Source organism: Poromitra crassiceps, assembly GCF_964638095.1.
Source record: "Poromitra crassiceps genome assembly, chromosome: 3".
In the NCBI taxonomy this organism is placed as follows: Eukaryota; Metazoa; Chordata; class Actinopteri; order Beryciformes; family Melamphaidae; genus Poromitra; species Poromitra crassiceps.
This window is the reverse complement of record NC_139625.1, coordinates 18,290,527-18,303,182: the sequence shown is the minus strand read 5'-3', so window position 1 is coordinate 18,303,182 and position 12,656 is coordinate 18,290,527. Positions and strand designations below refer to the sequence as shown.

The window sequence follows — 12,656 nt, the reverse complement described above, 5'->3', positions numbered from 1 at the left end:
TATAGGCACAATATATTAAATATATTAACTGGCAAAAAGCACTGTGGAGAGAAACCATATAAATGTGTCCATATCTCACTGAGCAGCTACAGTATAGGAAGGGGGTAACTGATGGCTGTTACTGTGCATTTGGTGATAACAGAGAAGCTTACACAATGCTACATTATATACTCTTGCATAGCCTATAGACAGAATTATAACACAGAGACAGACATACAGACACACACACACGTCCATGTTTGAGGAGTTGTGTTTGTGTTGCTTGTATGCTGTGTGCAGGGCCGTAGCCAGGGATTTCGGGCCCCATGAAAGGATATCACATCGGGCCCATGGATGCCGCCGTGGCGGAAAATTTTGGCCATTTGGGGCCCCTGTCAGTCAAGGGCCCTTGGAATCGTCCACACCCCCCCCCCCCCCTGGCTACGGCCCTGGCTGTGTGTAACACTGGGTAAACTCACTTTGCCCGTTCACATCACTGCCCTGTGAACTACAAACAAAGAGGTTCAGTTAAATACTCTTGTTGGTTGGTGCGACCCCGCTGGACCCTGTCATGTGAAAACAATGACTCCTGGTAAATCAGGAAGAGTCCCTGATGTGCAGGAAGTTCTCATGATAAACTCAACAACTTCCTTTTCCATGGGAAATTCTCCCGAGTGAACTCGAGTGAACTCAACAGCTTGAGGTCCAAACTTAGGGTTCAACAATAGGGATAGGAAGGTGGTAGAGAGTCAAGATTTGAGGGGTGGGTAGGATTAGTGGTTAGGGGTAAATCGGTGTTGTTGTTGGGGGGGTTTGCATAGGGATAGGAAGGTGATACAGAGTTGGGATTCGAGGGGTGGGTATAGTGGCTAGGGGCATATGGGTGGTGTTTGTGGGGGGCGGCAATGGAAAATGGTGCTGTGGTCTAAAGGGTTTGCGCTTGCCCCAATTGGGAGTCCCGCACATCTAAACTTATAGATATGTTGAGACATCTTAAATTCCCCCAAAAGTGCTCTTGGTTTCTACCACACCCAGAAAGAAATGGCTCTTGACATTTGAACCTGATTTGCTTTACGGAAACGGCTCTTGACATTCTCATACCGATAAATTGCCTCAAGGGATGAACACGCACACCTTTACATGAAAAAGGAGGCCAAAAAAAGAAAAATGGCTGAACCAAAGAGTATAGATCACCTCTTTATTTTTTGACCTTCTCAAATGCTTATCTCAGACAAACTCCGAAAAATTGCACGATGATGCACACTCATATCCTCGTTTCCTTAAAAGTGTCCACAGAGACATAACATATAACACCATGGTCATAAAGTTCAAATGGAGACATTAAATTATGTCGCATATATTTGCATTACATACAATGAAACATAATGAAACATACAATTTAAGAATAGATTATATGTTTATCCCAAACAACTCATGGAAGACAATATTGAAGTGTACCTGGTATTGAAACAAAAAAATAAGAAAAAAGAGAAAAATACAACAAAATCATTCTATTTACACTGTTTGAGTGCCATTTCTGTCGTTGTAACATGTTAAATGTTATAGAAATGTCCGATAATGTCCCTTTTGAGAGGATTCAATTTCAGGGTCTTGACCTTTGTGTATGATGGCTGAGGTGAAGATTGAGGTGCAACCTAATGACATCATCATTGTGCGACAAGTCCCAGGGCAAAACCCTGACCATAGCTGTGTTGTCATAAAAACTAAAATAAAAACCGAAGAAGATAAAGATGCCCATGCGGAAAAGAAGAATAAAGCTGTGAGTAATTTTGAAATGGAAATATTCAAAGATCACTGTTAAAAATACACGGTTCAGGGGTATTGACATACCAACACAAACATGATTTTCTCATAGAAAAATGAGAAACATAATATATATAAATGCTTAGATGTGCACTTCACCCCTTAGTTCCTATAGTAACCTAGAGTTACAACTGTAACACAACTCACATTATGTATCGCATAAAATCATAACCATTTGCCTGACACACAGTAATTCAAACAGAACACAATACTTTCCAATATTCATTCATGTTAATTGCACCAAAATTAATTGGATTTCCCTTGCGTTACCTAAAACCCCCATAAATAAAGTATGAACAATGTGCAAAAACAAGGAAGTCATCTATATTTACGGGACCTTCTGTAGTTAATGCTATTTTAATGCTATTTCCTCTTTCGCTTATCTTTTAAATAATTCAGCATCTTTTTAACTTAGAAAAAGAATAGACAGCAATGGCTACTTTGGTTCCTTTTTGATGCATGAGGGATAATTGCTATGAATTTACAGAAATATACATCTATTATTCTGATCTTTCCAACTGTGATTGGTTGTGTTTGTGTGTGTGTGTGTGTGTGTGTGTGTGTGTGTGTGTGTGTGTGTGTGTGTGTGTGTGTGTGTGTGTGTTTGTGTGTGTGTGTGTGTGTGTGTTTTTTTTCAGGGTTTTTTCCAAAGTGCTAGATCTGATAAGGTGATTGTATAAAGCAAATCAGGAATTGATTTGTGGCTTGTTTCCTAGTGGCCTTGGTACAAGTTATGTCTGCCATGGCCCCAAGGGCCTTGGAGTGGGTAGAGGTTCGAGCCAGTGTGAAATTTGTCCTGGTCTAGTCTGGTTCAGTTTGGGATTTGAGTCGTCCACCTGGACTGCTTATTGTAACCAGGGACCGGATCACTAACCTGAAATCACTCCAACTTTGAGAAACTTCATGAAATCATGCTCCAGGCATTGATTCTTAAATCTTTGGGCTTTAAAGCTGCTAGGCAACTTTGCACGTTGGCAAGAGGGAAGTGTTAGAATTTGGTGGACTAAGCCCTAACCCCAGAAGCATGTCACGTGAGATCAGTAAACCACACAAAGTACGCCAACTCAGCCGGTCTGTGATCATTTCATACCAAAGGGACGGCAAAGATAAAAGATGTAACTTGGTGAGTCCAGCTTTCTCTAGATGGTGCAGCCACTCGCTGAGACCGCTTGTATTTCGCCCTTAAGTTTCGATTTGTCGCTCTCTGTGGGCGACACCCAACAACAGAGTTTAATATAGACAGAGTGAATCGACAGGGTCTCAATTCAAGAGGATGGGATGGTCTTCTCTGTCCTACGTCATGATTTAATCTGGTAAGACGGGTCCATTTCTTTTACATAAGACTCTTGCCTAGTGCAGCTTGAGCACGGTCGGGGACCCAGTTGAGGCCGATCCGTTCCAGACACAGTTTTTAGCTATGGGGCTCCAGTCCCTCCAGGTGGTCGGGGATGGGCAGCCCGGTGAGAACCGTCAGACACTTGTTCCACACGTTGAACACGGGACACACGGGCTGGACGAAGGAGACGTGGAAGGTGTGGAGGTGCTGCGAGCCCACGGCGTCGTAGAAGGCCAGCTGCCCGGCGTCGTAGTCCAGCAGGATGCCCACGCGGCGCAGGTGGGGCGAGGGCTCGATGGCCAGCTCCTTGCTGTTGTGGCGGACCACCCACGAGTTGTTGCAGCGGCACAGCACCCAGGAGGCGGAGTTCTTGCCGATCCACTCGTGCTTCGGGGCTGACTTGTAGGCGATGCCCACGGCATACCTGGGAAGGGGACGATTCTGTTATCTTGGGAGTAACTATGTAACTAAACTACTTTTTGCAGTAACTAGTAATCTAATTACTTTTTCAAATTGAATAACTCAATTACAATTACTGAAATTATAATGGGGGAATCATATTTATTTTTTATTTGTTTTATTTATCCTTTATTTAACCAGGAAGGTCCCATTGAGATGCAACATCTCTTCTGCCAGGGAGTCCTGGTCAAGATGGGCAGCAACAATAAAAAGGTTTGATATAAAAATACAAACAGGGACAAATAAGACCACAAAATACATACCAAAACACAACAAGCAAGCACAAAACATTCAAGGATTAGATGCTAAAAAGAAACATGGAACATAATGGCACATGTCACCCGCAATGACATTGTTCTGTAAAAACAGATTTTTAAATCTTTTTAAACATGTCAAGAGAGGGTAGAGATTCGCCTCGATCTCGAATCTCGATACTTGGTACTACTAGAATTCACTTTGGCGTGAACTTGCTTGTTTCAAGATATTGCCACTTTTTTCTAATGCAGTTTCACCTCCTTCGAGAATGTTCTTCAAACAACAGAAAACAAATCACTCTTTTAAAGAATACGAAGATTTCTTTCGATTCAATACTACACAAAATAACTTGTTAGGATGGACATTTCCTGCAGTGCTCCTCTCTGTTCCGTTCTACACTTCTCTGTGCCGGTCCATAAAGCTCACCATGTGCTGCCTCCGATCAAGGCCTCCCAGTAGTGTCGGCCGCTGTCGATGAAGACGTTTCCCACCACGCCGTAGCTGCTCTGGCTGCTGAAGCGCTCCTGGCTGTGGCCTTTCTTGGACGTGGTCTCGTCCCGCTCCACCGTCAGGTTATCGTGCGAGATCTTCAGCTTCCTGTGGGCCGACTTGGGCTCCAGCTTGAAGGGTTGGCCTGGTGGGGAAGGCAGGAGAAAACCATTTGGAGCTCGTCGCACAAGACAGAGTTGACCTGCTAATGGAGATGTACGGAGATAGGCCTATACAAGAAACGAGTCAGCATTCATTAAATAATGACACATTCATTTTCTGTTGATTAACTTTCATATTTACACATTGATTTATTATTATTATTATTATTATTATTATTATTATTATTATTATATTTTTTTATGGCAGATTGTTTGTGGCAGATTGTGGCAGAACGTTTTCTTGCCAATTGTACTTGGACAATTCCCCCTGCCGTCCTGGTAGTTGCTCCACCCCCTCTGCCAATCTGTGGAGAGTTGTAGACTAGCACAAGTCCTTCCTGTGCAGTCACCAGCCGCTTCTTGTCACCTGACAGCGAGGAGTTTTACCGGCAGGACGTAGCGTGTGGGAGGATCACGCTATTTCCCCCGACTTCCCTCCCCCCAAACAGACGGCCTAACCGACCAGAGGATCGAGGCACTAGTGCAGCAACCAGGACTCATCCCCCACGGCTTCCCCCCCGCAGACACGGGTCTGTCTGTAGGAACGTCCAAGCCGGAAGTATCACTATAGAGAATTGAACCCGGGTCTCCGTGGTGGTAGGGGAGTGCTTTTCCCTCTACACCAGTGTTTCTCAAACAGTGGTCCACTGGTGGTCCGCGGGTGCCCCCTAGTGGTCCGCGAGTAGATTTATATTTTTTTCCTTTTTTTTTACCTCCCACTATCCAATCAGATAAATGTTTACATTTTATGGGAAACTCAAGGTCAGATCACAATGCGTGTAAAGGACTACAGTATATGTATTTTTTCATCCCGAATCCAACCCCACCACCCCTGACTCTCTACGACGTACAGTTGCGGAGATACGTCCACTCTGCCTGCAGGGTACAGGAGAGAGACAGAGTACAGCGGGTGGTTGGGAGTTCCAAGTTACTGACCAAACACTATATTTCAGATATAGAGTCATTTAACACTTATTTGAACACAAAAACATCAATGAATGCAACTTGAAGATGGCAAAAGATAGCCTATTTGACTTTGGCAACATTGTGCATTTATTGAACTTGAAAAAACTTTCTTTGAACTTTGAAAATATTTGAACTGAACAGGGGAAATAAATGTAAAAAAAAAAAAAAAAAAGTAAATCGACTAACTAAAATAAATTACATATATATTTTTTACATCGGTTTTCATAATTGTGGGAAGCCAAAAATGTGATTAATTGTACTGCTATTTGTCATTTAATTAGCCTGTAATTTGGCCTATTGTTTTTGGGGATGTTTTGGGAGTTAGGTGGTTCCCGAGTTTTTTTCATTGGTTTAAGTGGTCCTTGGTCTGAAAAAGTTTGAGAAACACTGCTCTACACTACCCAGACAGACAGACAGACGCCCCCACATTTTTGACCTGCGTTAAAATGTGTTTTGACACTCCTGTGTGTGAATGTGCTACCATGCAGACAGCATGGAGTGTTCATTCCCAGTCAGTCGTCTTACTGTTGGTCTTCAGAGTCCCTGGTTCACTGCTTCTGCTGCCCGCTTGGTTAATGGCCTTGACAACAAAGATGTATTTGGTGCCACTCTGCAGTCCATGCACCGTATAGTGGTTCTGCTTGATGTTGGGCACAATCATCCAGCTGTCCAACGAGTTGCACAGACCTGGGAGGAGAGGGAAAAGGAGGGAGAGAAGAGAGAGAGAGAGAGATACAGAGAGAGCACTTAATACACTGCATGCTGCTCCCAATGGATGAATAGTCATTAAAAAAAAACAATGTCTGGGGGGAAAGTGCCATTTTCAATATCAGCTGAGCAGCATTTTGGTAAACAAACCGCGTCACTGGGGGAAAAGGGGAAAACGGCAATGGGATCCTATGGAGCCAGCCTTGAGCTACTTCTGCTCTCACTCAGAATGTCAAAATAGAAGCGATGCCATGTATAATTTTTGAGATATTAACATATTGTTTGACACAACTCATACTAGTTAACTGCTGCGGGCTTCCGCATTTCTGGGGGATTTGTTGTTGTTGTGACGTCATGCTGATTCGTCATTCTGAAGAAGGAAAAAAATATCAAAAAGCAATATGAGCTTTCCTCCTCACAGTTTCCTAGAGTGGACAGGAGTAGAGTCATTTGAGAGGACAGTGAGTGGACAGGAGTAGAGTCATTTGAGAGGACAGTGAGTGGACAGGAGTAGAGTCATTTGAGAGGACAGTGAGTGGACAGGAGTAGAGTTATTTGAGAGGACAGTGAGTGGACAGGAGTAAAGTCATTTGAGAGGACAGTGAGTGGACAGGAGTAGAGTTATTTGAGGAGGACAGTGAGTGGACAGGAGTAGAGTCATTTGAGAGGACAGTGAGTGGACAGGAGTAGATTCATTTGAGAGGACAGCGAGTGGACAGGAGTAGATTCATTTGAGAGGACAGTGAGTGGACAGGAGTAGAGTCATTTGAGAGGACAGTGAGTGGACAGGAGTAGAGTTATTTGAGAGGACAGTGAGTGGACAGGAGTAGAGTAATTTGAGAGGACAGTGAGTGGACAGGAGTAGAGTTATTTGAGAGGACAGTGAGTGGACAGGAGTAGAGTTATTTGAGAGGACAGTGAGTGGACAGGAGTAGAGTTATTTGAGAGGACAGTGAGTGGACAGGAGTAGATTAATTTGAGAGGACAGCGAGTGGACAGGAGTAGAGTCATTTGAGAGGACAGTGAGTGGACAGGAGTAGAGTCATTTGAGAGGACAGTGAGTGGACAGGAGTAGAGTCATTTGAGAGGACAGTGAGTGGACAGGAGTAGAGTTATTTGAGAGGACAGTGAGTGGACAGGAGTAGAGTTATTTGAGAGGACAGTGAGTGGACAGGAGTAGAGTCATTTGAGAGGACAGTGAGTGGACAGGAGTAGAGTCATGTGAGAGGACAGTGAGTGGACAGGAGTAGAGTCATTTGAGAGGACAGGAGTAGAGTCATTTGAGAGGACAGGAGTAGAGTCATTTGAGAGGACAGTAGTAGAGTCATTTGAGAGGACAGTAGTAGAGTCATTTGAGAGGACAGTAGTAGAGTCATTTGAGAGGACAGTGCACTCCATGATGGGGTGTGTTGGGAGCCTGCAGCAAGGCGAACAGGAGGCAGCTTCACAGCGTTGGCGAGTGGGCGTGAATGAGCACAAGAGGAAATGGTTCACACCTCGTTGGCTGCAGCGCTGCACGTGTGTGTACTGTCTGTCTGTATGGCACTTTAGTACTGCTGTGCCACACTGGCCTCCTCAAGCCCAATGCTTTCCACTCCAGCATCTCCCCTTGAGGCCATTATGCAGAATGCAATTTGTGTGTGCATGGGTGTGTGTGTGTGTGTGTGTGTGTGTGTGTGTGTGTGTGTGTGTGTGTGTGTGTGTGTGTGTGTGTGTGTGTATGTGTGTGTGTGTGTGTGTGTGTGTGTGTGTGTGTGTGTGTGTTCATTTTCATTCAGACCAAAGCAATGATGAATGTAGCGTTCAAGTGTGACACCTGCTGGCCAAAAGTGGCATTGCATACTGTATTATTTTGGGTCAGCTCCAACTGTAAAACTGTAACTGTGAAATGTTACTTAACTACTTAAGCTAATGTGTAAGCCATCATATCAGCAAAACCTGTCCAAAACATCAATATTGAGCTAATGCCTCTAATTATTTATTTCATCCTATTGCAAACTAAATTGCTTTTGTACTGCCTGTCTCCCTGTATAATGTAATGTAAATAAGCTGATATGAATACTACTTTTTTAGTGCAATGCAAGGTTATTTACACTTGCAGATTAAACAGAAAGTAGATAGAAAAGTGTGCGTGTCGTGTTAGGTATTTGTGAGTCAGCCAATACTGCATTGACTGTAGGAAATCCAGCTTACACTGTACAACATGTATGTATGTATGTATGTATGTATGTATGTATGTATGTATGTATGCATGTATGATGTATGTATGTATGTATGTATGTATGATGTATGTATGTATGCATGTATGATGTATGTATGTATGTATGTATGTATGATGTATGTATGTATGTATGTATGTATGTATGTATGTATGTATGTATGTATGTATGTATGATGTATGTATGTATGATGTATGTATGTATGTATGTATGTATGTATAAGTATGTATGTATGTATGTATGTATGTATGTATGTATGTATGTATGTATGATGTATGTAGTATGTATGTATGTATGTATGTATGTATGTATGTACTGTATGTATGTATGTATGTATGTATGTATGTATGTATGTATGCATGTATGATGTATGTATGTATGTATGTATGTATGTATGCATGTATGATGTATGTATGTATGTATGTATGTATGCATGTATGATGTATGTATGTATGTATGTATGTATGCATGTATGATGTATGTATGTATGTATGTATGTATGTATGTATGTATGTATGATGTATGTATGTATGATGTATGTATGTATGTATGTATGTATAAGTATGTATGTATGTATGTATGTATGTATGTATGTATGTATGTATGATGTATGTAGTATGTATGTATGTATGTATGTATGTATGTATGTATGTACTGTATGTATGTATGTATGTATGTATGTATGTATGTATGTATGTATGATGTATGTATGTATGATGTATGTATGTATGTATGTATGTATGTATAAGTATGTATGTATGTATGTATGTATGTATGTATGTATGTATGATGTATGTAGTATGTATGTATGTATGTATGTATGTATGTATGTATGTACTGTATGTATGTATGTATGTATGTATGTATGTATGTATGTATGTATGTACTATGCCACAACACATGCACCTTTTCATTTTTTCTCTTTTCTTTTAAATAAATACTCTGATTTATTTAAATATTCACCATTTTAGCACATAGTTTTATGTGGTTTTCAGTTAGTTCGTTTTTTTTTTGTCCCCTGTATGTATGTATTGATCTGCAGACTCTGCACTAATATGCAAGAGTCTGGTTTTGATTGTGTTTATTTTTGATTGCTTCACAATAATCTAAGTCTTTAATCTTAATAAAAAAATTACGACAGTCAAAGTGTCATTAAACTAAGCACTTTATCCTAAGTGGCTCTATAGGCAAGCTGCTCTACGGCCAACAGCAGAAAAAACAAGATTGTACTGAACAGCTCTCAAGTCTGTGACTGGACGAATGTGAAGCTGAGTGCTGCTTACTCCATGAAATGTGCCTAGATGTGGCACTTCTAAGCTTCAGGAGTAGACTTGACTTATATTCTACCTTTCTGGAATGTAGATTTAGATTTAGATACAGTAGCTCTAGTTTATACTATAGAAAGATGTATCCTGTTTGGGAGTGCATGTTCAAGTTACATTTTACTCCTTCTCGGGAAAGATTTGACCTTCAGTTTGATATAGCATACTCGGTTATAATGATTTGTTTGATTTTAATTCCTTCAATTTAATTCAATTTAGCCACCGAGTTAAAAAGTGCATTTATTCATGGGTACAGTATCCTCCAGAGTGTCAGGGCTTTGTGATTTTTCATCGAGCTGTTAATAATGCAACCGGATGGCGCTGTGCACTGTGACTTTTCAACCAAAGAAATTGCTGACTGTGCAGTGCACTTGTGCTTTTGTAAGTGTGCACATTATGTGTGCCTAAGGCATCCGCTTGTGTCCAGAATGTGCACAATTGTGAAGATCTGTTCATTTTCCTCACAGATTCCGGTGTTTGCGCTCGGCCACAGATACTCACTGGCAATGTTGGCCTGTCCGGTGAAGATGGCGTACTGGAGCTCGTACGAAACCACGGTGAATTCATCGTCGGACGTCCAGTGGACGGTGATGGTGTCGTACGAAGCCGTGCACAGCTCCTCCCGTATGCCCGGAGCATTGGGAGCTGAAGGGAGCGGACACAGACAGCAGGTCAGATGAAGGATTGAAGAAATACAAATATATCCGAAAAATGGCAGAGAACAAATTTGACAAACTGTCAGTGTTCTGGATCAGAACATGCAACACTCAAACTCCCTTTGAAATCCACAAAATAAGAAGAAGAAGAAGAAGAAGAAGAAGAAGAAGAAGAAGAAGAAGAAGAAGAAGAAGTATCCATTATCCATAGCATTTGTGTCAATATCAATCCATGCCCCTAAGCACTCAGATGCCTTCTGGAAAGTTGAAACACTTTTTAAATGTTTCTATTGGGAGGAAAAATGTCTCCAGACATGTGGAAATGCTGCTACTTGTGATGTCCAAAGGCAGTGCACCGGAGGAGCCGTGGCTTTGCAGGCTAACCTGCCGTAGCCTACTATTCTTCTTTTTCAGTAAAACTACTGTAAGTTGTTTTGATCTGTTAAACTATTCTGAATAAGCTGTTTGTCAGAGTAAAAAAAAAGTTGAATCTGGTCTTCTGGCCTATGTTATGTAGCCTATTTTCTGTTTCGTTATTATTTATCTTTTTATGACGGTTGTTAGTCATCGACGGTTAGTGGAAAGTCTGATAAAATGTAATACAATTGATGCATTTGTCTCTACAATTGTTTTACTGTGGGCCAATGTGCAGCTGCATGAGTGAGTAGTAACTTGAGTAGTGCTTTGCTTGCCTTGGATTGGTATTTGTATTGGCTAATCTACTTAATGAAGCACTTGTATCTTATTAGTTTAGCACTGCTACAATGGTATGTTGATTAAAGAGCTTATTTGCCAAAAAGCCAGTGTATTTCTCTAATAGTATGCACAGTGAGATGGTTTGTCAGACTCAAAACTATTTGTTTGCTGATCATCTACTGTACTAATGGCATGTAGCCTCCTATGCTACTGTATGTTCTGTATATATAAAAGAATAAAGTGAAACCTCTGTGGTAAAAGATCATAGAGGAGCGCAAGGTAAGATGCAAAGCCACACTTTAAATTGATTGTAAAGCCACTTCCTCTCTCTTTACCCATCCGTCCGTCCGTCTCTCCCCCGCCCTTCTCTCTCTATCTCCCTCCCTCACTCTCTCCCTCACTCTCTCTCTCTCTCTCTCTCTCTCTCTCTCCCTCCTGCTCTATAGCCTTCTCTCCTGAGTGGCTGCCCACAGTGCAGTGAGTCAGAGTGATTCACTTAGTGAGAAAGGCCCGCCAGCGGAGCCCTTTCGCATCACAAGGAGTAAACAAGAGACGGCCATTTTCACAGACCTTCAGATTCCCTCTGCCTTGTTTTTTGTGTGCCCCAGATGCGCTCATAATTCACGCGGTGTACATTTTGATGGCGCCATGCAAATAGGACATCGTAGATTTATGTCAGAAATTTCCACCGCTTGACTGATGAAGGTCACAGACAGAAACAATGCGTTTTCTTTTCGATCATCTGCTACCACTTGTGCACAGTATTTTTTAACTTTTTCAAAGGAATCACATCTCAATTTCAAACTCTAATAGAATCATAAGGTAACAATATTGGATCCTTCAAAACTCAGCATTTTACAACCCCCCCTCCCCCCATAGAGAGCCGCAGTAACGAGTCCGGAAATCATCGATGCTAACAGCCCTGGTTCTTCACAGTTTTCGCCTATGGGAGTTTTGAATGGGTTTTTGGCGCGATGCTTCTAATAATCTCTCTGGGCAACGCTGGCTTAATCAAACGCGAACCAGTGTTTAGTAATATCATCTTCACACACGAGGACCACTTTTACGAGTTTTGAAGCTTTTACGTGCCGTTAAAAGGACGGCTAGCTAGCAAACGGCTAAATGAGACTACACTTTTGAGTTGATGGGGATATATACGTCAATAACGTCACCACCTCAAAGGACGAACACGGAAATTCTCTTTCCCTCACCTGGTTCAGCCCGTTCAGCCCGGGGTAATCAGTGCACACATCAACAACAGTCCGGTTGAGTGCTGACGTGACGTGGAAGCCTATGCGACAGTGTGTAGTTCTGGATTAGCTTAGCTCGAGCAATTTATTTCTAGGGCTCGCATTTACGCTACAAAACTCATGAAAGTGGTCCTCATGTGTGAAGATTATCCGACGGAACTCTGGTTCGCATTTGATTAATCTTGCGTTGCCCAGAGACCGTATTTGAAGCATCGCGGCAAAAACCCATTCAAAAATCCCATAGACAGAAACAGTGAAGAACCAGGAAGTTCGGGACTTCCGCATTCTGCCTACAAAAATACGTCATCCCTGCGGCTCTCTATTGATCAAATTCAT

At 42.0% G+C, this 12,656-nt stretch overlaps 1 protein-coding gene across 1 annotated transcript in view; it reads right to left on the bottom strand.

Moving 5' to 3' along the window:
• Positions 1-3,214: 3,214 nt before the first annotated feature.
• Positions 3,215-12,656, bottom strand: part of LOC310772939 (E3 ubiquitin-protein ligase Midline-1-like) — a gene marked incomplete at its 3' end in the record, with an annotated part of 71,604 nt that continues 62,162 nt past the window's right edge. The window contains exons 8-11 of the mRNA XM_083632892.1: positions 10,220-10,363; positions 5,995-6,156; positions 4,280-4,487; positions 3,215-3,563 (exon numbers count right to left, since the gene is read on the bottom strand). Coding sequence (XP_083489018.1) covers positions 3,215-3,563; positions 4,280-4,487; positions 5,995-6,156; positions 10,220-10,363 — 863 coding nt within the window. The remainder of the gene's footprint in view (positions 3,564-4,279; positions 4,488-5,994; positions 6,157-10,219; positions 10,364-12,656) is intronic.